This window comes from Schistocerca gregaria, chromosome 6 (assembly GCF_023897955.1).
Source record: "Schistocerca gregaria isolate iqSchGreg1 chromosome 6, iqSchGreg1.2, whole genome shotgun sequence".
Lineage (NCBI taxonomy): Eukaryota > Metazoa > Arthropoda > Insecta > Orthoptera > Acrididae > Schistocerca > Schistocerca gregaria.
This window is the reverse complement of record NC_064925.1, coordinates 206091460-206118501: the sequence shown is the minus strand read 5'-3', so window position 1 is coordinate 206118501 and position 27042 is coordinate 206091460. Positions and strand designations below refer to the sequence as shown.

The 27042-nt window shown below is 41.8% G+C and overlaps 2 protein-coding genes across 2 annotated transcripts in view; one reads left to right on the top strand and one right to left on the bottom strand.

Moving 5' to 3' along the window:
• The window catches only part of LOC126278427 (conserved oligomeric Golgi complex subunit 8), a 37346-nt gene extending 30433 nt beyond the window's left edge, over window positions 1-6913 (top strand). The window contains exons 6-9 of the mRNA XM_049978543.1: window positions 4134-4297; window positions 4381-4662; window positions 4742-5086; window positions 6133-6913. Of these exons, the coding sequence (XP_049834500.1) occupies window positions 4134-4297; window positions 4381-4662; window positions 4742-5086; window positions 6133-6384 (1043 nt within the window). The 3' untranslated portion in view covers window positions 6385-6913. The remainder of the gene's footprint in view (window positions 1-4133; window positions 4298-4380; window positions 4663-4741; window positions 5087-6132) is intronic.
• Window positions 6914-23206: 16293 nt separating this feature from the next.
• Window positions 23207-27042, bottom strand: part of LOC126278279 (chitin deacetylase 1) — a 190365-nt gene continuing 186529 nt past the window's right edge. Inside the window, exon 10 of the mRNA XM_049978283.1 lies at window positions 23207-23989. Within this exon, the coding sequence (XP_049834240.1) occupies window positions 23887-23989 (103 nt within the window). The 3' untranslated portion in view covers window positions 23207-23886. The remainder of the gene's footprint in view (window positions 23990-27042) is intronic.

Here is a 27042-nt window from a genome sequence, read left to right as displayed (position 1 = left end):
ATTTTCTTTTTAGGTGTGGTTCCACATTCCTTTTCCCCCTTTTACTTTCCCAAACGTACTTTGGGTGTCGTTTCACCCTGAGCCTTGTTTGTGTCAGGAAGAAGGGACTGTGACCCTGTAGTTTGGTTTCTTTATACCTCAAACCAATGAAACAATCAGTGGAACTTAATAGACTATAAGGATGGAGTTGGTTGGTGCTACAAGTTCATGAAGCATCTTGGACTTAACATGTGAACCAAAACCAAAGTATCGCAGAAAATCCCACAAGAGTATGAAGAGAAAGTATTATCTTTCGATCACTTATATATTCAACATTGAATGAAAACCAGTGTGGAACTAAGCCAAATTGCAAATATGGACAAAACTCCTCTGGCATTTGATAAGCCGAGTTAAAGAACTGCTGCCATGAAAGGTGCTACAACTGTAAATAGTAAGAAAAGGAAAGTTGCCACTCACCATATAGTGGAGATGCCGAGTCACAGATAGGCACAGCCACTCAATGTGGCTACAGTTGCCTTAGACTGCAGTTGTGTGTGTGTGTGTGTGTGTGTGTGTGTGTGTGTTTTGTCTACTTTCGACGAAGGCCTAATGGGCCGAAAGCTTTATTTGGAACAGTCTTTTTGTTGTGCCTATCTGTTACTCAGCATCTTTGCTGTATGGTGAGACAACTTTCCTTTTCATAATATTGTAACTATAAAGCAAGTGGACATGAAAAAATGCGCTACACTGTTGTCCTTTCAAGCTATTCTAATGGTACTAAATTTAATCCACTGATCATTTTCAAATGGAAAACAATGTCAAAACCTTTTGAAATACTGCTCGGTGGTGGTGTTCATGTACATGACAAGGGATGGAGGGACGACGCTGGTATGAAATTATGGTTTAACAGAGTGTGGGAGAGCGGGAATGGTGCACTAGATCAGTTTAGTAGTCCTTTGAAAAATTCTCTTCTAAAACTATTTGGATGCAACATATCACCAAGTGCAGTCTACACAGTAATGTGACCAATGGAAGAGATGAAAACTGTCTTTGTTCAATATAAAATGTCAACTCAAAACATCCTCTGCCATCTAAATTTGCAGTTTTATTTTATTTGAGCTACAAGTATTACATTACACCATTTTCAGGCCATCTGACTGATATATAGGAAGAATCCCACCTCTTGTACAATAGAAATAGGAGCCAGCATATAGTCTGGTATCCGTAGACTTCTTCTTAACACTGTTGATCATTACTTGCACCAACCAACCCAAAAATGTGGGTTTCAGAACACCTTTTATTTGACTTATATTATGCTCATGAACATTAAAAGTAAAAAGCAATAAATTAATGAAGTAAATCCATTAAAACAAAAATTTATAAGCAATGAGCAAACAAAGTGTTATAGATGTCATCAAAAATGAGTGAGTAGATTTTTTTCTCCACTTTTAGAAAAATGAAACTGGCATATTGGGGTGGTTATTTTTATTGAAGAAAGGGATTTTCTATAACTACCAGTATTTTTGTGTTTTAAATTTTAGTGTCACCCTTATATCACTGGAATATAATAATTTCTGTGTACATTTTATACCTACATTTCATAACTGTTTGTTTATCCTGGGTGTAATGATTTGAGGATATCATTTCAAATTATCAAATAAAAAAGGTACTGTCCATATTCACTTTGATAAAACCATAAGATTGCATACACCATTTAAATATGCATAATGTTTAGATATCAAAGGAATATCCCTTAAATGTCCTAAGTGGTTATTACCAATTGAAATACAGTTGGTCTTATATACTTCCCATCAAAATTAGTGCTTGGAGCACTACAAATTTCCAGTTTTACTTAACCAGTTATTTCAAAACTGGCATCTTTAGAATCTTGCTCCCTCTTTGATAAATTTCTCCAGACTCTCATAGCTGGATGTGATGTAAGACTTTGCTGTGATTGGTCATTGCCACTGCCATGCATTAAAGAAGTCACATGTGCATGTTGTTGGTGACTGGACACAGAGAAAAGTAAAAAATACAAAACGCTATTGTGTCCGTAAAGGTACACTGTTATTCTTGCTCAGGCAGTTGGAAGACACTAATTCCTGGATGGGGAGCAAGTGTTTGCTCTAGTAATAATATTTTTGGCTGCATCTTTATAGTGGTCTGTAAACTGATGCCACTGCAATATAATAGTTAGATGATCCCAAGAGAATACTTATGATTCATAAAACAGTTTTGCAGGCATTCTTGCTGAAAAAGTTGGTTGTGTTACATCAGATCTCTTAAAATGACACATGCTTTCCAAGTGAACTTGCAATGTTAGGAAGTAATATGTCACTATCTGGCATGCCAGTGTTCAGTTTTTGAGTTTGTGCCTACAAATGCATTCCCAAATGTGATTTTTTTTCTACTCCAGATGTCAACTTCATAAAAGGAACAGCTGTATTACAAATCTAGAAATCCTGTAACAGCTTGTGACGTTCCAAATTGCGTCACTGGAATCATTCCCATGAGATTTTAGTTCTAGTATTGATGGGGACAATTGGAAGCTGTGAAGGTTTTTAAAAAATGTGGTATGAAACCAGAGTCTGAAACAAATTGTACAGCCATATATACACTCCTGGAAATTGAAATAAGAACACCGTGAATTCATTGTCCCAGGAAGGGGAAACTTTATTGACACATTCCTGGGGTCAGATACATCACATGATCACACTAACAGAACCACAGGCACATAGACACAGGCAGCAGAGCATGCACAATGTCGGCACTAGTACAGTGTATATCCACCTTTCGCAGCAATGCAGGCTGCTATTCTCCCATGGAGACGATCGTAGAGACGCTGGATGTAGTCCTGTGGAACGGCTTGCCATGCCATTTCCACCTGGCGCCTCAGTTGGACCAGCGTTCGTGCTGGACGTGCAGACCGCGTGAGACGACGCTTCATCCAGTCCCAAACATGCTCAATGGAGGACAGATCCGGAGATCTTGCTGGCCAGGGTAGTTGACTTACACCTTCTAGAGCACGTTGGGTGGCACGGGATACATGCGGACGTGCATTGTCCTGTTGGAACAGCAAGTTCCCTTGCCGGTCTAGGAATGGTAGAACGATGGGTTCGATGACGGTTTGGATGTACCGTGCACTATTCAGTGTCCCCTCGACGATCACCAGAGGTGTACGGCCAGTGTAGGAGATCGCTCCCCACACCATGGTGCCGGGTGTTGGCCCTGTGTGCCTCGGTCGTATGCAGTCCTGATTGTGACGCTCACCTGCACGGCGCCAAACACGCATACGACCATCATTGGCACCAAGGCAGAAGCGACTCTCATCGCTGAAGACGACACGTCTCCATTCGTCCCTTCATTCACGCCTGTCGTGACACCACTGGAGGCGGGCTGCACGATGTTGCGGCGTGAGCGGAAGACGGCGTAACGGTGTGCGGAACCGTAGCCCAGCTTCATGGAGACGGTTGCGAATGGTCCTCGCCAATACCCCAGGAGCAACAGTGTCCCTAATTTGCTGGGAAGTGGCGGTGCGGTCCCCTACGGCACTGCGTAGGATCCTACGGTCTTGGCGTGCATACGTGCGTCGCTGCGGTCAGGTCCCAGGTCGACGGGCACGTGCACCTTCCGCCGACCATTGGCGACAACATCGATGTACTGTGGAGACCTCACGCCTCACGTGTTGAGCAATTCGGCGGTACGTCCACCCGGCCTCCCGCATGCCCACTATACGCCCTCGCTCAAAGTCCGTCAACTGCACATACGGTTCACGTCCACGCTGTCGCGGCATGCTACCAGTGTTAAAGACTGCGATGGAGCTCCGTATGCCACGGCAAACTGGCTGACACTGACGGCGGCGGTGCACAAATGCTGCGCAGCTAGCGCCATTCGACGGCCAACACCGCGGTTCCTGGTGTGTCCGCTGTTCCGTGCGTGTGATCATTGCTTGTACAGCCCTCTCGCAGCGTCCGGAGCAAGTATGGTGGGTCTGACACACCGATGTCAATGTGTTCTTTTTTCCATTTCCAGGAGTGTATATACAACTACAGAGAAGTCTTTCAATTTTCCTAGTTGTGTGCAGGAAATCTTTCCATATTAGTTTCCTTATCCCCCTTTTAAATAATACCAATATTTATGTTTTGTTTTTATAGCAAGTCAGCATTTGAATAAAACCATTGAGCTTACAAGAATACATCTTTTTAACATCGTAACACAATTCAGAGCTATATTCAGTGATGAAGAGCCTATTCTTCCATCTCCGAGAGACCAAAATGTAAATGAAACTGCTATTTTTTATTCTTGGATAACAGAGAAGGTGAGTACGTAACTCCTTACATCATAATTTCTAACTTTTCAGTAAAACTAACAATATATAAAAATAAATTTGATTTTTTGTAGATTCACAATTTTTTGAACACCTTAGAGAGGGACGTGGATCGTGCCAATACTTCTTTAGACTCTGTTCTGGGTCAATGTATGTATTTTGGATTATCATTCAGCAGAGTTGGTGCAGATTTCAGGGGTCTGCTAGCACCTGTTTTTATTAAAACAGTCACACAGAATTTTGAGAAGGCAGTTCGTAAAGCAAATAAAAAATTTGAACAGGACATGGAGTCTTTTACAGTTTCTAAAACACCATCAACTGTAAGAACTTCTCCATCACCTACCACAGGAAAACAGGTAATAATCAGAAAGGCATTGTCGATATAAGAATCTGTGCTATTTAGAAACATATGAGTGAATCTAAATTTATTTGCAGGATCATCCACCAGAAAGTCTGATAGAATTTTATCCCCTTGCTGAATACTGTAATGGTCTGCTGTCTGCATTAAATGAATTAAGATTGTGTGCACCTATTGCTGTTGCAAATAACATTACAAAATGCCTGCAAGAGTCTCTTGGTAGTGCGGTCAAGACCATTCTTGGATATCATAAGCAGGAACAAGGAACGCTACTTCCTGCTGAAAGAGAGACATTCAGCAGATTTTGTTGTTGTCTGACTGAGGACTTGTTTCCTCATTTACAGAGGTGCCTGCATGCAATATTTCCACCAGCAACATTGGCAACACATTTGGGTGTATCAGTGCAGCAAATACAAAAAGAGGTGAGTGTGCTTATATAATGCTCTATTAGATTATTTATTGCTTCTGTAAAATCATATTAGAAATGTATTTAATTTTTTTTTTATAACAATATATCTTTTGACTGATCAGCTGTTTTTCTCTGTTTCTTCCTGTTTTGTGCTGATCGTTTCATCTCTATGTACATACTAAACCTGATGTACTCTATGTTATGTTTCAAAGTTTGTGTGTTTTGTCTGACAGTAGCACTTTCCCCATCTTCTTCTCTGCCCACTACTATTCTAACTGTACACACAGACACTTCAGTAACTTCCATTTTCTTTTGATTACAGTGGTACATACTTTGTACCCATACTAAAACATTCTCTATAATGACACTCATGACCTCTGTTCCATTTTGATATTTGACCATTGTAGAGATCTTTTCTTGAAGACAGCTTTCTTTGTCTGTAGCAGTCTACATCTGGTATCTTCCTTGTTCACCCATCTTCTACAGCACTGCTCCTTAGACAGTCATTTTTTTTAAAATTTACTTTCAACTACTTGATCTTGCTGGATTTGTGCATTTGCTACATTAATGTACTTGGTAACATTGCTCCCAATCTTGTAGTAGAATAACTTCTTTTATATTTTAGTTTACACAACAGTTTGTTATATCTGATGTTGTGAATGGACTGTCATGTGGCACAGGTCACAAAAACTGTGTTGTGTATTTGCCATGAGGGGGTTCTCTGCAGAATTTGTGAAGAAAGGAACATATGGGAAGTACTGACAAGAAGAAAGGTCAGGAGGATGGGACATTCGTTAAGACATCGGGAGCAACTTCCATGGTTCTAGAGGGAGCTTGCTCACTCGCTCACTAACTAACTAACTAACTAACTAACTAACTAACTCTGGTTATGCTCTTAGAAGTACTACGATCACACTTCAAAGCAAGCTTTGTTTATGCTGGGTTCTTAGCATTTCTTAGTTTCATATCATTACTGATAAGATTAGCTTTTAACACATATCTCCATGTGGGTTGAAACTGCTGCTCACATTTATAATATTTCTTGACTTTATTTTTCAGGGACTGACATTCCTAGATCGAATGGCAGTTGTGGAACCCATTCGACATCTTTTGCCTTTGCGAGTGAGTTCCACATCAGTTACTCAGAAACTTCTTACCACAGCAGGTTCAGAAGAAACTGAGAACGTAATAGAGAAAAGTACAGAAACCCAAGACGATGATTCGAGTTCAGTGGCAGATACTACAACGACTGATGTGGCTCAAGAAACCACTGGTTCTATACAGCAAAATGATGATGAAAAGAAGACTTAGTAGACTCACATTGTTTGAGTCAATGTAAACGGAAGCAAACTGTTTTCTTTACTGAGTATATACTATTCTGTGCGACATATCAAATACAAGGAATGGAAGAGAGATATAAATATATGAAAATAAACATTAACAATTATGAGATGCATTACCAAAGTGGTAATTAAGTCATGGTGCTATTAAACAAAGAGTAGTTTACAATCCAGGTTGATAAATTATGTCCTCTGTAGAAATTTACATAACTAGTTATTACTAAGATATGTCTACAGGAAAAAGAAGATATGGATGAAACCGAAGGCTGACCTGTAGAAAAAATAAAAGAGAGGAAGAGGGGGAGGGGGCCTTGAAATCAGTCTCCTACCCTCACCAGCTCTTTGTGCATTGTACATAGGCAACATGTCCAAAGACTTTATTTATCGATGATACATCTTAAGTATCTACATGTGTTCCTGATTTGCAAAACTAAAACTTGTCAGAATATTGTTGTATGGATTCAAACAAAAACAAAACAAAAAATATGTTGCTTTCCAGATTGCCTTGTATTTATTTCTTTTCCTTTCATGTCACTGTTATTTTGCCACATAGAATTACTGCCGTAGAGACAAATGTATGTGCACAACATCAGATTGATGACTGTAAATAAGTAGCATAAGTTCATAACAATTTACTGCTGACATTCCACTGGAAGTTAATATTAAGAAAATATATTTCTTGATGGCAAGATGATGTAGCTCTCCTTCCAGTGGGATAACTGGGCATGATAGTGCCTTTCTATACTTTAATACAAAATGTTACTACAGAGTTTTTTTTATGTAAAATCATCACATAATGTTACCACAGTTGTATGAATGTGCAGCTAAACAGTGACACTCCACAGACTAAAAAAAAAATCTTACATTAATATAGCTTCTCATCAGATGCACTGACACTGATGGTTACAGCATTATTATTGAGTGATGAAATTTATCTTGCCTTTATCACATATATCCAAATTGTAAATAGGCTTTCGCTCCCTGTATTTTACCCCTGCCATCTTTAGAATTTGAAAGAGAGTATTCCAGTCAACATTGTCAAAAGCTTTCTCTAAGTCTACAAATGCTAGAAACGTAGGTTTGCCTTTTCTTAATCTTTCTTCTAAGATAAGTCGTAGCATCAGTATTGCCTCACATGTTCCAACATTTCTGCGGAATCCAAACTGATCTTCCCCGAGGTCGGCTTCTACGAGTTTTTCCATTCGTCTGTAAAGAATTCACGTTAGTATTTTGCAGCTGGGTCATTCCATCTCAAATCGACTAACAGTCTGAACCTTGATATCTCAGATTTGGATGAATTTTTTTGCAGATAATGAACCCCCTAACACTAGTTTAAATTTGAAATTTCAAATTTTTCTGACTTTTGGTTTTTGAATTTCAAGGGCTTAAAAATAAAAAAACCTGCGTTTTTGGTCAATCGATGATTGTTTTTAAATGCTATAGCTCAAAAACTATACAACCTAGAGAGCTCAAACTTGCACCATTGTTTTCCTCTATAAATTCCCTTCAATTTGATATGTAACATGACTATGCTACCTAAATTTGAAAATTTTAAACTATTCCAAAAAAACATTTTTTTAAATTTCCAAGATACATACCCTTGGATTTTTTTATAAAAATTGTATGTGTTGTCCAGTCTAACTGACAACATGAAAACAAAATTTCAAGATGGGATCTCAATGGGTTCTTGTATAAAATAATATTTTACTACCGCAATACGCACTAGTGAGGTGAAAAGCAGACTATTTCTAGGCTATGAATACTAAGGTGGGCCTATGTAATTCTAACAAACTTAAATTATTATGTTAGCCGTTTTATGCAACATTACCCTCTTATTGTTTGTTAATTCATTAAATGATATTTTAATGCGAGAATAAAATATATAAATTTATAATAACTTAAGAATCTTATGATTTTGTACGACATTCACTTTTTATTATAAAAAAAAAACTTGAGGTTTTCATACAGGGCCAAGGCTAGTTTTGGCCACTACCCCACTTATGGCCACCTTGATGTAACGGTTAGCTACAGTGCATCCTTTCATCATATATTATAAATGGGAGGGAAAACTAAAACATCTGCAGTATGTCTTCATATCAGATTGCCTGAAACATAATGCAGTCGCTTTCTATGTATTCCAGAAAAAACTGCTAGAAATCATAAACCAAAACTTGTCTTTTGCTATTAAAAAGATTACTTACTTTTCTGATGGCAGTGCTTCACAATATAAAAATAAGAAAACTTCCTTAATTTGTGTTTGCATAAAACTGATTTTGAAGTTGAGGTAGAGTGGGCGTTCTTTGCAACATACCATGGCAAGAGCGCATACAATAGCCTTGGCGGAACTGTTAAGCGGCTAGCTCCTAAAGCCAGCTTACAAAGGCCATATGACCAACAAATCTTAACACCCAAATCACTTCATGTATTTGCCATGGCAAACATAAAAAACATTGAATACTGCAAAACAGAGGACTATGAACTGACTAAAGAATACTTACTTCCTCGTCTTAGTGACTCAAAAGCGATTGTGGGAACACAAAAGTTTCACTCATATAAACCATGCACAGAGAGTCAAATTACTGTCAGGCCTTATCATTTTAGTCTGGATGAGTCTCTTGAATATGTGGCAACATTGAACCAAATAACACCGTCTCACATGGAAAGTATTACTGCTGGTTTTGTGACAGAAGCATATGACAACTCTTGGTGGCTAGGACGCATTGAAAAAAAATACAGTGACATGTCCTGAATAAATTTTTTACACCCACAGGGTCCAGCCCAGTCTTTTTACTATCCACAACCAAGAGATATATTAGATGTCCCAGGAAATACTCTTTTACAAACAGCAGATCCAACAACAGCTATGGGAAGAATCTACACTTTAAGTACTAAAGAAATGAAGTTGTCTTCTCTTGCTTTGGAAAAATATCTTAAAAGATCATAAAAGAAGCACATTTAAATTATGTTACACCTACCCTGACTAAACACTAACTTGTATAGATACCATGTGTATTAACTTTGTAAATACCAAATGGTACTAGAAATACAGTACATGCAGATATCAACAAGTTAATCTTTTTCCCAAGTGAAATTACTTATATGCTAATTTCTAATATAAGGAACTTGTAAATGATTACAATTAACACTGGAAAACCAAGAAAAAGATAATCTCTTCAATTTACAACTAAGGATGAAGGTGAGTGGCTTTATTCAAAATTTTAACTTGTAGCATGTATATTACCAATTAAAATGTGTTCACTTCCTTCTGATGCATAGTTAAAAGAACCATGAATATTAAGTTAAAACAACACTATGTCATTTAATGAATTAACAAACAATAAGAGGGTAATGTTGCATAAAAAGGCTAACAAAATAATTTAAGTTTGTTAGAATTACATAGGCCTACCTTAGTATTCATAGCCTAGAAATAGTCTGCTTTTCACTTCACTAGTGTGTATTGTGGTAGTAAAATATTATTTTATACAAGGACCCATTGAGATCCCATCTTGAAATTTTGCATGCATGTAGTCAGTTAGACTGGACAACACATATAATTTTTATAAAGAAATCCAAGGGTACGTATTTTGGAAATTTAAAAACATGTTTTTTTGTAATAGTTTAAAATTTTCAGATTTAGGTAGCATAGTCATGTTACATATCAAATTGAAGGGAATTTATAGAGGAAAACAATGGTGCAATTTTGAGATCTCTAGGTTGTATAATATTTGAGCTACAGCATTTTAAAACAATCATTGATTGATCAAACAGAGGTTTTTTTTTAATTTTTAGACCCTTGAAACTCAAAAACCAAAGATCAGTAAAATTTGAAATCTCAAATTTAAACTAGTGTTAGTATGCACATTTCCTGAAAAAAAATCATCCAAATCTGAGAGGTCATGGTTCAAATCATGTAGTACAATTGGTTGATTTGACATGGAATGACCCAGCTGTGACTTATTAAACTGATAGTTCGGTAATTTTCACATCTTTCAACACCTGCTTTCTTTGGGATTGGAATTATTATATTCTTCTTGAAGTTTGAGGGTATTTCCCCTGTCTCATACATCTTGCTCACCAAATAGTAGAGTTTTGTCAGGACTGGCTCTCCCAAGGCCGTCAGTAGTTCTAATGGAATGTTGTCTACTCCCGGGGCCTTGTTTCAACTCAGGTCTTTCAGTGGAAATGAAACATGGACGATAAATAGTTTGAACAAGAAGAGAATAGAAGCTTTTGAAATGTGGTGCTACAGAAGAATGCTGAAGATTAGATGGGTAGATCACATAACTAATGAGGAGGTTTTGAATAGAATTGGGGAGAAGAGGAGTTTAGGCACAACTTGACAAGAAGAAGGGACCGGTTGGTAGGACATGTTCTGAGGCATGAAGGGATCACAAATTTAGCATTGGAGAGGAGCGTGAAGGGTAAAAATCATAGAGGGAGACCAAGAGATGAATACACTAAGCAGATTCAGAAGGATGTAAGTTGCAGTAAGTAGTGGGAGCTGAAGAAGCTCGCACAGGAGAGAGTAGCATGGAGAGCTGCATCAAACCAGTCTCAGGACTGAAGACAACAACAAGAAGGATTTGTATGTAATTCAGTTCATTACTGTGGAAATTCTGAGTCTTTATCCCTCATATACATAAAAAAAAAGTTTTAATGGGAAGCATTAATCAAATACCATGTATCCCACAGCAGCACAAGACATAAAACAAAACATTACTACTGTACTTATGAACTGAAGTACTTAGTAATGTTTGTATTCTCTCATTTAACTCTGCCCTGTTGTATTACTTTCTGACTTTTTACTTTAAGGCCTGGTACAGAGCACAAGAAAATCATAATGTAGATCAAGGCTGTGATGTTTATGAGAAGAGCTGGAAGTATCTTCCCACTACCTATTTCCCTTGTAGCAAAATCATATTACATTTTCCCCTGTGTCTTTCAACTGACATGTAAGATAAGTAACTGCTGCAGACTATTTTCGACCAAACATGGAACTTGATTCTTTTCCCTCGGGGGGCTCAGCATTCATTAGCTGGGTACGGGCTTGGCGAACCCGGGGTCCTCGAGCTGTGGACTGGTGTGCGCAGCCAGTCTGCTGATACCGTAAGCTCTGGGCATGCTTCAGCGACCACCGTTTGGTGGAATGTTGTGTGTGCCTGGATCGCGAGGACGGTACATACCTCTATAAAAAAACCTTCAATCTTAAGGTGTGCTGCGTGCCGATAAGATGCATGGCTGTTGAGGTGGAACAGTCACTAGCGGGCAACCTCTGGGGAACATGCCGCACCTCAGTTGTACGAGGCTTATCCAGGCATGCGGGGCTCTGTCTGGATGGGACTAAGTTTCCCTAGCTGCTCGTGGGACGACCATGACTACCACGAATTCTTCCTCTTTTCCTCCTCCTAATTTTTTGCTGGCCAGTGGGATGGGTGGACCGCTGGCAGGCACTACCGCCCAATCCAACAAGAGGGCTAGGTTAGCCAGTCCTCCTGACTCCAGACACTGGACTCGCATTCGGGAGGACGACGGTTCAATCCCGTCTCCGGCCATCCTGATTTAGGTTTTCTGTGATTTCCCTAAATCGCTTCAGGCAAATGCCGGGATGGTTCCTTTGAAAGGGCACGGCCGTTTTCCTTCCCCATCCTTCCCTCACCCGAGCTTGCGCTCCGTCTCTAATGACCTCGTTGTCGACGGGACCTTAAACACTAATCTCCTCCTCCTCCTCCTCCTGACTCCGGCATCAGCAAACATACAGCAGTTCAGAGTAACAGAGCACATACTGAAAACCAGAATGTGTTTTTAATAATAAAAAGGAAAGAGGGTTCCTTTGAAAAGGTTTCGCCATTCTATATCCAAAAGGGTCTAGAAGGAATAGCTGGAACTTTAAAATCTGTGAAGTGTTTACAGAATGGGACACTGCTTGTTGAAACATCAACTGCTCAGCAAGCAGTTAACCTTCAAACAGCTAAAAGCTTGGGGGAATACACTATCGATACAGAGCTTCACAGCACCCTGAAATCCAGTAAGGGTGTTGTTACCTGTAGGGATCTCGTGGACATTCCTGTAGAAGAATTAAAGAGTGAGTGGGCTCAGGAGGGAATTGTTGACGTTCAGAACATCATCAAAAGGGTGGATGGGAACCTGGTGAAATCAGACTCTTTCATTCTTACTTTCAATACCCCCAAACTCCCAGAACACGTCAAGGCAGGATTTCTTCTACTAAATGTCTGGACTTATGTCCCAAACCCAATGCGCTGTTTCAAGTGCCAGCGTTTTGGGCATACAACTCAAGGGTGTAAGGGAGAAGCGATGTGTGGCAACTGTAGTAAGGCTGCCCATGACGGAATTGACTGTTCTGAAGGTCAATGCATCTACACAGACGGAGGTTGTTAGTGCTGGCACGAACACGTGCACATGTCAGTGCACTTGCAAGGCAGCAACTGTATCAGAGCCTGTAGCCCCTCCCATCTCCGACTGCTGAGGCTGTTCCAAAGCCCAGCATGGTCATAAACGCCCCAGCTCCGGTTCCAGCAAAGCCCTCTAAACAAAGGAAAGCCCATGTGAAGCAGCACCAGCAGATTAAATCGGCTGGTAAACCCTCGGATCATGTTAATGTGGTCCCGCTAGACGCTTCATCAGACTCTTTCCCAGAGCTGATGGAGTCTGAGAATATGGGGCAATCATCTCGCCCCAAGGCTGAGCCTCCACCTGCTGCAGTCTCCCCACCTCGGCGGAAAGAGAGGCAGAAAATACAACCACCGTGATGGCTCCCATACTACAATGGAACCTGCAAGGGTTCAGGACACATATGGAGGAACTACGTCTTATTGCTTCAGGATAGACCTATGTGTGTATGTCTGCAAGAGACAAATTTCAGTGAGACATACGAGACATACACCTCAGAGCTACGTGGTTATGTCCTCCACAAAAAGGACGACCTGAGTGGACAGAGAGCTCAAGGAGGAGTAGGTATCTTCGTCAACACCGACTACCACTCCTCGCCTCTCTCCCTCACGACGGATTTACAGACAGTTGCAATATTAGTACATGTGTGCCATGTGCTAACAGTATGTTCGCTTTACCTGCCCCCACATGATGTGCTTGACGAAGAGGCTCTCAGTGATCTTCTTACACAGCTCCCCCACCCCTTCATCCTCTGTGGTGATTTTAATGCACACAATATGCTTTGGGGCTCTGTGAGTACTTGCCCCAGGGGTAGAGCAATTGAGAGGCTTCTTCTGTCTACCAGTGCCCTTTTGCTAAATACAGGTCAAAGCACGCATTTTTGCATTGAAACTGGGTCATTCTCTGCCATTGATCTATCGCTTTGCTCTCCAGCCATCGCCCACACTGCTGCATGGGAAGTGGTTGATGACTTACATGGCAGCGATCACTTCCCCATCCGGATTCACCTGCCACATGCAGTGGAACCAGAAAGGAAACCGCCTCGATGGGTGCTCGGTAGAGCCAACTGGGCACTGTATAGTCATCTCGCCCAGTTTGAACATCGGGTCAGTGTCCAGGAATGGGTGGATCATATTACTGAAGTGATCCACCGCGCCAGTGAAGCGTCCATCCCACAGTCCACGGGACAACCGAAGCGGCAGCCTGCCCTTGGTGGAGCGACGAATGCCGCTGTACAATCAGGGCTGGGCGGGCAGCTCTGCGTAGGTTCAAATGCCGGCCAATTGTAGAGAACCTTGCAGCTTTTCGGGTGGCAAGGGCAAAGTGTCGTCGGATTATACGAGAGAGCAAGAAGAGATCATGGCAGGCGTTCCTGGACTCCATCAACCGTTCCACTTGTTCCACAAAACTATGGGAAGCCATCCGGAGGATTTCCGGTAAACATAGCCATTTACCGATAGCTGCTGTCCTGAACCAGGGATGCCTCCAAACGACACCCAGAGCCATTGCTCAGATGCTGGCAGAGCATTTTGCACAAAGTACTGCCGCTACAAATCAGGATCCAGCGTTTCGTCGCTACCGGGCGACTGTCGAAAGAGCGAACTTGGACTTTCGGTCGAACAGTTCTGAGGCGTACAACTCCCCTTTCTCCATGTGGGAACTTGAATTGGCTCTTAGTGAGACATCTGACACTGCACCGGGTTACGACCGCGTCCGGTACTCCATGCTTCGACATCTGCCAGCGGCGTCAAAGGAAATCCTCCTCGAATGTTTTAATCTCATATGGCAGACAGGAGTGTTCCCCACCTCGTGGCGGGAGGCAATCCTCATCCCTCTCCTCAAACCAGGAAAGGACTGCACATGTCCCAGTAGTTATCATAGTATCTCCTTGACAAGCTGTGTTGGAAAGACCCTGGAACGGATGGTTAACCGGCGTCTGGTCTGGCTGTTAGAGACCAGACAGCTCCTTAGCCGCTTTCAGTGTGGATTCCGAAAATTTCGGTCCACGGTCGACAACCTGACCCTCCTAGAGACGGCTATTCAGCAGGCTTTTCTCCGTCAGCATCACTATATTGGTATCTTCTTTGATATCAGTAAGGCATATGATACTACTTGGAGATACTGTATTCTTGCACAACTGCATCAATGGGGCTTTCGTGGCCGCCTCCCGATTTTCATTCGGTCTTTCCTGTCTCAGCGGTTTTTTCAGACCCGCATCGGTCACACACTGTCTGATCGCTTTGAGCAAGAGAACAGTGTCCCCCAGGGCAGCGGTTTAAGCGTTACCCTCTTTGCCATAGCTTTCAACAGTATAACGTCTACAGTGAGGAGTCCAGTACAGTGCTCCTTATTTCTGGATGACTTTGCTGTTTTCTGTTCCTCCTCCAGTGTTACAACTGTGAACCGTCAGTTGCAGCTAACAGTGCGGCAGTTAGAGGAGTGGGCTGCAAAGACGGGTTTTCGGTTCTCTGCCGATAAGTGTGTTTGTGTTCATTTTAATCGTTCTCGTCGTCTTTTTACTTTGCCTGCCTTGCATATGGGGGATACTGTCCTACATTTTAGAGACACAGTATGGTTTCTGGGCCTAATTTAGGACTCCAGGTTGTCATGGCTGCCACATCTACGTGACTTGAAAGCCAGAACCCTGAAGGCACTCAACATCCTCAAGTGCCTCAGCCACAGGTCTTGGGGAGCGGACAGGGCGCGTCTCCTTCAGTTTTATCGAGCTTTCGTGCGTTCACAGTTGGACTATGGGTGCACAGTATATGGGTCAGCGAGGCCTTCTTATTTGCAGATCCTTGACACTGTTCACCATGCCGGGATTCGACTGGCCACGGGTGCTTATCGGACCAGTCCCATACCCAGCCTCTGTGCTGAGGCTGGGTAACCGCCTCTTACCATCCGGCGGCAGCTCCTGCTGGTGCGCCAGGCTTGTAAGTTTCTTGCAGCCCCCAGCTCGCCTGCTCACCATCTTGTTGCCCATCCACCTCTGGACCGCCTTTTTTCCCGCCGTCCCCGGGCAACGTTGCCGTTTGGGATCCGTGTTCAACATGTACTAGAGTCCCTCGGTGTGGAGTCTGTACAACCCCAAATCCAGGGTTTTAACTGCCTGCCACCCTGGTTACTGAAGAGGCCCGGAGTGATTTTAGATTTATTGCAGTACAAGAGAGATTGCACTCCTGCCACCGTTTTTAATGCAGCATTTTCTGCCATTTTATCTGAGCACCACAACTATGTAGCTGTTTTTACGGATGGGTCGAAACAAGGGGATTCTGTTGGGTGCCCAGTTGTTTTTCCAGATCGTGTCTTCAAGGTCCGCCTGCCTCAGACTTTCGCTGTCATTGATGCAGAATTGTCTGCGATCTTGCGGGCACTGGAGCACATGAGACATTCTTCCTCTGCTAAATTTCTTGTTTGTTCCGATTCACTCAGTGCCCTTCACTTATTGCAACGTTTGTATCCGGCAGACAAAACTGTCCAGACCATCCAGGACGCCCTCCTCCGACTACAGGTTGTAGCTTTCTGCTGGGTTCCGGGGCATGTCGGCATTGCTGGGAATGAAAGGGCAGATCTCGCAGCCAAGGAGGCGTGTCTCGCCCCACAAGTATCTCAGTGTGCTATCCCCTTGCACGCACTCACCTTGCTGTTGAGCTCACGGGTTATGCGTCGGTGGGAGGATGACTGGCTGGAAGTGACTGACAATAAGCTCCGTATAGTCAAGCCCACAACGCGTGTGTGGTGTACTTCCTTTCAGCCCCATCGACGGGATGAGGTTCTCCTCACTCGGCTTCGAATAGGCCACAGCCCTATGACGCATGGCTACCTGCTCCGGCGAGAGGACCCTCCAATGTGTGGTGCTTGTGGCGTCCAGGTCACTGTGCGCCACGTTTTATTGGATTGCGTTTTATTTTCTGACCAGCGGGCCGCAGCTGACTTGCCAGCGGACCTGCCACCTCTTTTGGGCAACACTCGGACGAATGTGGCTAAAGTTTTAAAGTTCTGTGATATGTCAAATGTTTTTACAAAGATTTTAGGGAGAGGATTTTAATTTGCTCGCTGTGTGACAAGCTAGCCCATATTTTATGTAAGTGGGCAGCCAATAACAATTTCCTGTGACATTCTTTTTGCTATGTTTCCCCTTTCCTTAGGTTTTACTTTCTTATGTAACATTTTCCTTCTTTTCCTGCTTTCTTTGAGTGTGTGCTTTAGTTTTCTTCGGTCTGTCCACGTTCGTTCCTTTTAATGTGTGTCAGGGCGCTGATGACCTCGATGTTGAGCACCCATAAGCCCCAACACAGCAACAACAAACTTGATTCTTCTTCTTCTCCTTAACTGTTGCTTTGGCCTCGGAGAACACATGCATTCCTCCACCAGTCATTTCTGTTCCTGGCTTTTGTGGCCCATTCTACTTTTCTCATGCCTTTCGTCCCTTATCGCTGTTGATTTCATCCTTCAACTTGCCTGTGGCCTTCCTTGGGCCCTTATGCCCCCCACGGATCCTGAGAATGCTACTTGTGATAGTTTCTCATCTTCCATCCTAATTAGTTGTCCTGCTCACATCAGTCTTATTTTCTTCATCCTTCAGACAATATCAGATTGTGAGTATAGGTTTGCCAGCTATTGGTTTTGTAATATCCTCCATTCGTGTGATGGGGTGTCCACTTTGGGGCCAAATATTTTCCTTAATATGTTTCTCCCAAAGACTAGCAGTGTTTGTTCATCTGTTTCTCTTATTGTTTCAGAGCCATATAGAGATACCAGGAGAAGTGCAGCCACATGCCAGCCCACATGATCCGAGTCCTAGTTCCTTGGGTGGGAAGAGACTACCGTTGGCTGCAGTGTTATAGTTATGATCACTGTGCGTGTGCTGTCTGCTGTACATCTGTTGCCTCTGTTGACCTCAGTTGTATTCACTGTGTTGCTTCTTGATCTTCCGTCAGCAGCAGATAAGGCGTTGATTTATAAGCTGGCATGTTATCCAATCCATTCTTGAAATAGTATCAGCTATATTGTCCAGAATCTGCCATTCAGTATTTCCCTGTCATCGAGTCTTCTATGACAATTCAGTTGCTGCAGATTGATATCAGTAACATCAACATACAATGACAGTATGTTCTGGTGTGCCGTCTTCTCCGCAGACACATTTGGAGATTTCTCTTTGCCTAATTCAATGCCAGTAGATGGCATATAGTCCATGACCCATCAAGAAGTGTGTCTTGCCTCTTGAAGGATTCAGGTACCTCATTCCCTGTCTCTTGTTTTGTGTTTGGAAGAAAATAGTAGTTATGCCTCAATGTTTGAGCTTCAGCTCATTGTTTCTGCCACAAGAGAAGGAGCTGATGGTGGATTAACTGCTTGCTTGTGGCCCATATATCCATTAAATTTTGCAATTCATGTTGCTCTTCTTTCTTCAGTCAGTACATCACCACTTTTTTCTGCATCTGTATATCAAGCTGACAGACCCCAAATATCACTTGCAACGTGGCAATTGACACAGTACCAAAACCTCCCATTAAATGAAGAAGTAGTCCATGTTGCACCCTGTTAACTATCTGTGTTGGTATTATGAGTGGAAGTCTGTGTGCCAAAAGTACTCGCACAGTATCCCATGATTGCAGTTTAGATAGTGTTGTGATATATTATTCTTGTTTGCATTGGTAATTTATAATCTTTAATAATTTTCACTGCTTTTCTGCCTCTTTTGCTCATTTCTCCAGTATATGCACTAATATTTTGTCACTCATCAAAAAAAGGTACCAAGCTGTATGGTGACAGACTTTCTCTTTATGGACCTATCGCATAATTCCATGGTAGGTCTCTTAAAAGATTACATTTTAATAACATATACAGGATTTTTTAGGTGCAACAGACAGTTAAACTCAACAGAACCACTGCTGTAATTCTTGAAGAACTGTGTGTCACACCCTTTTGCAAATTACTTCTGAAAATTCCCTTTACAAGCATCATCACTTTGTTGGCATATGCCATTACTAAAACTGCTTTGTTGTCTTGCAGCTTTCCTAATATCAGGTCGAGTACCAGATCCAAGAACACAAGCCCACTCATGGATTCCTGTGGGTAGCCTTTTTAGATCTCTATTGCAAGGGTCTCTCCTCAGCATGACAAAGTTGCTTCACTATTTTAGAAATAATGCTCATAAACAGTTGAAGTCCTTCAGGTGATCAAAATGTGCTGGTCACCATATGTGATCAAATGCCTCAGCGATATCTGTCATTATGCATACAACATACTTATTTTTGGAACTCTTACTGCCTCATTTACAATGTCTTCAGTTGCTTTATCACTTTAGAACCAATATTGGTGGGAGTTCATTCCCTGAAGAAGTCTTTTCTCACGTATTCTACTGCATAGCAGCTTGATGTAAACATATGCCTCCAACACACTTATAACACTTTTTTACTGACTGAAGTAATTCTTATTGGGCAAGAACTGACTCCTTATCAGTGCATTCACAGAGTACACACCAAAGACAGCAGGTATTCCTCTTTGCTCTATGTTATGTACAGCTTTCAGTTAAGAATAAACACGAACTTTTGTAATCAAGTCTCTTCCCAGGAATACTGACTCTTAGTCCTATGTGGCCTCAGAGCATACTAAAGGCACGAGAAAGTGTGGGTATGTTGATAGAGACAATAAAAAACACACACACAAATTTGAAGCTTTCGCAACCCAAGGTTGCTTCATCAGGAAAGAGGGAAGGAGAGGGAAAGACGAAAGGATGTGGGTTTTAAGGGAGAGGGTAAGGAGTCATTCCAATCCCGGGAGTGGAAAGAATTACCTTAGGGGGAAAAAAGGACAGGCATACACTCACACACACACACACATCCATCCATCCGCACGTATACAGACACAGGCAGACATATGTAAATGCAAAGAGGTTGGGCAAAGATGTCAGTCGAGGCGGAAGTACAGAGGCAAAAATGTCGTAGAATGACAGGTGAGGTACGAGCGGCGGCAACTTGAAGTTAGTGGAAGTTGAGGCCTGGTGGGTAACGGGAAGAGAGAATATATTGAACAGCAAGTTCCCATCTCCGGAGTTCTGATAGATTGGTGTCAGTGGGAAGTATCCAGATAACCCGGACGGTGTAACACTGTGCCGAGGTGTGATGGCCGTGCACCAAGGCATGTTTAGCCACAGGGTGAACCTCATTACCAACAAACACTGTTTGACTGTGTCCATTCATGCGAATGGACAGTTTGTTGCTGGTCATTCCCCCATAGAAGGCTTCACAGTGCAGGCATGTCAGTTGGTAAATCACGTGGGTGCTTTCACACGTGGCTCTGCCTTCGATCGTGTACACCTTCCGGTTTATAGGACTGGAGTAGATGGTGGTGGGAGGGTGCATGGGACAGGTCTTAAACTGGGGGGAGGGGTTACAAGGGTAGGAGCCAGAGGATAGGGAAGGTGGTTTGGGGATTTCATAGGGATGAACCAAGAGGTTACGAAGGTTAGGTGGACAGCAGAAAGACACTCTTGGTGGAGTGGGGAGGATTTCATGAAGGATGGATCTCATTTCAGGGCAGGATTTGAGGAAGTCGTATCCCTGCTGGAGAGCCACTTTCAGAGTCTGATGCAGTCCCGGAAAGTATCCTGTCACAAGTGTGGCACTTTTGGGGTTCTTCTGTGGGAGGTTCTGGGTTTGAGGGGAGGGTAGTTGCGGGATGCAAAAGCTGCTATCAGGTTATTGGTGTAATGGTTAAGTGTTGGTATGTCTGGCCTTCAAAAGTGAAGAAGTTGTGGGTTAAGATGAAGCTGGCTAAGGAAATGAGGAAAGAGGTTTTAGGAAGGGTAGCCGATGATCAGCATGAAAGGAAGTAGTCCATGGCAGCGAGACCCTGGACGTGCGGGATATTTGTGTATAAGGAAGTGGCATTAATGGTTACAAGGATGGTTTCCGGGGGTAACAGATTGGGTAAGGATTCCAGGCATTTGAGAAAGTGGTTGTTGTCTTTGATGAAGGATGGGAGACTGCATGTAATGGGTTGAAGGTGTTGATCTACATAGGTAGAGATTCATTCTGTGGGGGCTTGGTAACCAGCTACAATGGGGCGGCTGGGATGTTTGGCCTTGTGAATTTTAGGAAGCAGGTAGAAGGTGGGGGTGCATGGTGTCGCTGGGGTCAGGAGGTTGACGGAGTCAGGTGAAAGGTTTTGTAGGGGGCCTGAGGTTCTGAGGATTCCTTGAAGCTCCGCCTGGACATCAGGAATGGGATTACCTTGGCAAACCTTGTGTGTAGTGTTGTCTGAAAGCTGATGCAGTCCCTCAGCCACATACTCCCAACGATCAAGTACCACGGTTGCGGAACCCTTGTCGGCCGGAAGAATGACGATGGATCACTCAGCCTTCAGATCACGGATAGACTGGGCTTCAGCTGTGGTGATGTTGGGAGTAGGATTAAGGTTTTTCAAGAAAGATTGAGAGGCAAGGCTGGAAGTGAGAAATTCCTGGAAGGTTTGGAGAAGGTGATTTTGAGGAAGAGGACGTGGGTCCTGCTGTGACGGAGGACAGAACTGTTCCAGGCAGGGTTCAATTTGTATAGTGTCTGGGTTCAATTTGTATAGTGTCTGGGGAGTTGGATCATTAGGAGTAGGATTAGGATTATTTTTCTTATATATATCATTCTTTCGTCTTTCCTGATGAAGCAACCTTGGGTTGCGAAAGCTTGAATATTTGTGTGTGTGTTTGTGTGTTTTTTATTGTGTTTATCAACATACCAGCACTTTCTCATTTGGTAAGTTACAGCATCTTTATTTTTTGTACAGATTTTTCCCACTTGGAATGTTTCCCTCTATTATATTATACAGGGTGTTACAAAAATGTACAGCCAAACTTTCAGGAAACATTCCTTACACACCAATAAAGAAAAGATGTTCTGTGCACATGTGTCCGGAAACACTTAATTTCCATGTTAGAGCTCATTTTAGTTTGTTCTTTCCACCTACACTCAATGGAGCACATTATCATGTTTTCATATGGGATACTCTACCTGTGCTGCTAGAACATGTGCATTTACAAGTACGACACAACATGTGGTTCATGCACGATGGAGCTCCTGCACATTTCAGTCGAAGTGTTCGTACGCTTCTCAACTACAGATTCGGTGACCGATGGATTGGTAGAGGCGGACCAATTCCATGGCCTCCACACTCTCCTGACCTCAACCCTCTTGACTTTCATTTATGGGGGCATTTGAAAGATCTTGTCTCACAACCCCGGTACCAAATGTAGAGTCTCTTCGTGCTCGTATTGTGGACGGCTGTGATACAATACGCCGTTCTCCAGGGCTGCCTCAGCGCATCAGGGATTCCATGCGACGTAGGGTGGATGCATGTATCCTTGCTAACGGAGGACATTTTGAACATTTCCTGTAACAAAGTGTTTGAAGTCACGCTGGTACGTTCTGTTGCTGTGTGTTTCCATTCCATGATTAATGTGATTTGAAGAGAAGTAATAAAATGCGCTCTAACATGGAAAGTAAGCATTTCCGGACACATCTCCACATGACATATTTTCTTTCTTTGTGTGTGAGGAATGTTTCCTGAAAGTTTGGCCGTACTTTTTTGTAACACCCTGTATATATCACACACACTATAAAGCAGGAAGAAGAAAACTTTTCTTGGAGATCCTCTGTTTCACGTCATAACAAGAAGCCCGTTCGAGTATCCATGAACGCAGAGGAAAGAAATGGTTATCCACTCAATACTGATAAACTTAATGACTGAGTTTCTCTCTCTTTTGGCCACTTTGACTCTTTACAACACAACTTAAGATCCAGTTTTGTAATAGATGTGTCAGTTATGCACTGAATCTCAAAATAACTATCTTTGCAGACACTGCAAAATTTGTACACCTGGTTACCATTCATAGAATCTGAATAACTGTAACTCTTCTGCACACTTAAAATTTTTGTACCTGCTTGCAAGTAGAGCAGCCAGCTGATGACAGCACTGATGTGATAAAGTTTTGCTTCAAAACATTTATGCTAGGGATCCTTTGTTCCTCATTAGAAGGTGACTTGTACCATACTCAGTTGTTGAGAAACTATTTGAATATTGTGATAATCATTATCAGATGTTATGGTGTATTTCTCAGCATTAAAAACACATTAAATAATCTTGGTAAGAGAAGAATGTTAGACCATGTTATAAAAGGTAATGTTCTTCATGCTAAATAATCTAGAAACCGAGGGCTTGCTCTCTGTCCTTCCAATCTTTCTTAAACAATAAATTCATTTGTTGAATATTAATTGGTGCAATATAAATGTTATGTTCCCTGAGTATCGTTTTGCTACATGTTCTCTGATACTCATACCCCTGTTATTAGTAGTATGTATCTTTTCAAGATAAAAAATGATAAAGAGCTCTTCACATTTGTATAAACATCTATTGTTCTTTATTTTCCAACAAAAACATTCAGGTAAAATTATAATCAATGTTTCTTACAAGGTATCTCTCTCTCTCTCTCTCTCTCTCTCTCTCTCTCTCTCTCTCTCTCTCTCTCTCTCTCTCTCTCTCTCATACCAGTGACTTATTTTATATAAAAAGAAAAATAAATGACCAAAGGAACAGCACTTGGTTGACAATTCACATCTAGAACACATATTTCTGTAATGATTCTAACTTGGTATAATCAATACCAAGCTTTGTTAACCAACACAAATATTTGATGTTCCTTCATTCATTCACATCATTCTTGTACAATCACTGATAAAATTTCTATAGAAATAGATACTCATAATGGCAACCACTGAAAATTTGCAGTGTAATATGTACTGCTCTCTATCAGTGCTATGCCATATTTTATGCAGGAATGGCGAACAACAAATAAAAAATAAACAACTACAGAAATGCAATGACAGTTGCCAGTTTCTTGTTTGTCATGAACAGTTCACTGAACTGCCATCAGGTAAGCCCAATGCTTTTGTACATCTTCCATTTTCTGACTATCTGTACAAAGCATAGTGTTCGTAAATAACGCTTCAAATGTATTGAGCGATGGTAGTATCACAATTCAAGAAAACCTGAATGTGTTTCTTGTTTCTTGTTAATTTTCTGGGTTGTACACATCTGTTCCATCAATTCCAGTACCAATGGCATCACCAAGCCAAGGATAACGCTGAGGGCACTCTCGACAAGTAACTAAGTACCTGAAACAAAAACAAAAATTTGTGAAAATTTGACATTCAATTGAACTAGCCTCTTCTGCATGGTCTGTGAGAATATTAACTTACATTAATGTCTTCATTTATACTTTGCAAGCCATATTATGGTGTATGGCAGGGAGCCCATCACATATGATTAATTCCCCCACCCCATTTGCAGATGATGTGTGTGATGAAAGAGTGTTGTTCAAATGTCTGCTCTGTTTAAACCCTATATTATTATCCATTTGAATGTGTACTGAAAGTGTTGGATAAAAACTGTGCTGTCTCCATTCACTTTCTACTCAGCCACTTTCAAAATAACTATATTTTAGTGAAAATTAATGACAGTAATGTAGTACACACACACCTCTGTTAGAAGTATGTGTGTGTTTGTATGTGTGTGTGGTGGGATGAGGGTGGGAGCATACATTTAGAGATGAATGTACGTAATGACAGACACGTTTTTTGAACTGTTTATATCTAATGTCAAGCGATGATTTTTAAATAGGTAGTAGCAGCATCTTGAGATGTAGCAGATGTTTGAGAGTGTGGCTTCTACAGATTGCAGTGCTTATGGGCCTGCTAAAGGATCAGATGCTTCAGCCAACCCATCCTACTTCACAAGCATAACTTGGAAGATGCCATTTGTCCCAATTATTTGAAGTCCACATTTGGTTTTACATTTAACTTATTATGTATGAATGTACTGTACTTCAGAGTACCAACACATTAAGGATCTCTCAGAAACATGTTGTTATTGGTATGATTTATTGTAAGAAAATTACAGGAAATGTCATATTGGTTGTTGAAGCATCTTCATATTTCATTCATTATAGCTTGTGTGTTAATGAAACTACACAATTTCAAGGCTGTGGCACACTGAAAATGTACTAGAAATGTTTTATTCTTGGTACAATTTGTTATAGTTGAATGTCTCTTACTGACACATTGGTGATCAATGCGCTTAAGACATAACATAAGAAGCACAAGTGCATAGTTGTATATTAGCATAGTGGATAAAGAGACAGAATGATGATGTGAAGGAGAGAGATTTCAAAGGAAAGACACTATGTGTCCTGTTTATTCCAATTTTTTAATTCACTTTTCCATCTTTGAAAAGTTTCTGGAACTGAATTTATTACAAGTATTTTCCATAGTATTAGATATTACCTACATAAAAACTCTCTCTCTCTCTCTCTCTCTCTCTCTCTCTCTCTCTCTCTCTCTCTCTCACACACACACACACACACACACACACACACACACACACACACACACTTTGAGGAGGAAGTTTGTTCCATTGTATAAACATGCTGGGGACTATGGACCAATTAACAGTAAGATAGTTCTCTACATCACTGCCCGATTCAATCTTGCAATTCAGTATTTCTTTATTCATCCACTAGTTACAGTCACAGCACAAGGCCATGGCATCATGGATATGTCACTGTTTTTTCATGCAAACTAATAAATGCAGCAGATGGGACACACACAAAATGTGACTTTTCAGGCTTTCCTGACGGACCAGTTGCAAATACACTTTTCAGGTGTGCTGCTGTGTCTTATTGTGTAAATTGCACAACATTTCATTGATGCAACTGCTTGACATCTTCAGGTGGTGTTAGTTGCTGCTGTAACGTGTGACTGGTGATAATCAGGTGGTGGTGCCGATATTTATTAGACCGGGAGCAGGCAATAAGCATTTACTGGAAGACGCTCACACTTGGAGGAAAGCTGCACTCCTAGTGCCCCCTGGTTGGAGCTGCAGAAACACTTTCAGCACTTGCTCTGTGACTGTGCTGCCAGACATTCCTATGGTTAAAGGCTGAACTAAACCTCAGCAGTCCATTGAATTGAGTCACGAATCGGAAGTTCTTGTTTTCCCTGTTTTGATTTAATGGCAGCCAGTGCTGGATTTCAGGGGTTCCTTAGTTGAAAACCTGCTTCCCTGCTGACAAGATTGTCCTCAGTACAGATATTTATGGTATCCTTAACAACACAGTCCCAGAAAGATGATGCTGGAGATAAAATTTAAGTCTTTTTTGTGAAACACATGATGCCCAGTGTCCAGGCAATGCTACTATTGTTTTATCAGGTTGCCCCAGGAATGTATGACGATGTTGTTTGATGCAACACTCTTGCACAATTCGGCATGTCTGCCCAGTATAGGATTTTCCACACTGGGATGGGATCTTATACATGCCATATTTCCTCAGGCCAAGGTCATATTTGACCAAGCACAATAAATTCCTCAAGTTCGCTGATGGGTGAGAAGATTCAATATGATGGACATTTGTGCTGACGATTATTCCCTTCATGTAAATTGATTAGTTGACTGCTTGGTGATAGTCTCTCTTATAAGTGAGCATTCAGTACAGCAGGCATGTGGATGTGAGAGAAGTGCATACGGCTACAAACTTGGTGATGTGCCTTTTGAAGATCCTTTCTGTTTTTGAGGACATGCTACCAAAATAGGGTAATAACGCCATTGCAAAGGGCCTCCGCATCTTCAATTGCATCCCTGCTTTGAATTTGCTTAGAACAGAATTCTTGGTGTATCTGTCTATCAGAATAGCCATTCTGTTGGAATACTCTTCTTAGGTGGTGTAGTTCACCAGGTAGACTGTCAGCATCTGAGACCACATGTGCTCTATGCACCAAAGAGCATAAGACACTACCATCTTGTGCAGGGTGATGACAACTCGTGGGTTGCAAGTATGGCTCTGTGTGAGTTGATTTGTGATAGACACTATGTCCCAGTGTACCACCTGCTTTGCGTCTGACCATGACATCCAGGAATGGTAAAATGCCATTGTTTTCCACTTACATTGTAAACTGTATATTGGGGCAGAACAAGTTCAGATGCTCGAGAAACACAGGTAATGTCTCTATTCTGTGGGGCCACATCACAAATGTATCATCTACATACCACTAGAAGCAGGAAGGTTTGATATTTGCAACTGCAGTGCTTTTTCCTCAAAGTCTTCCATAAAATAGTTAGCCACCAAGCGAGACAGTGGACTTCCCATGGCGATACAGTTTGCTTGTTCAAAATA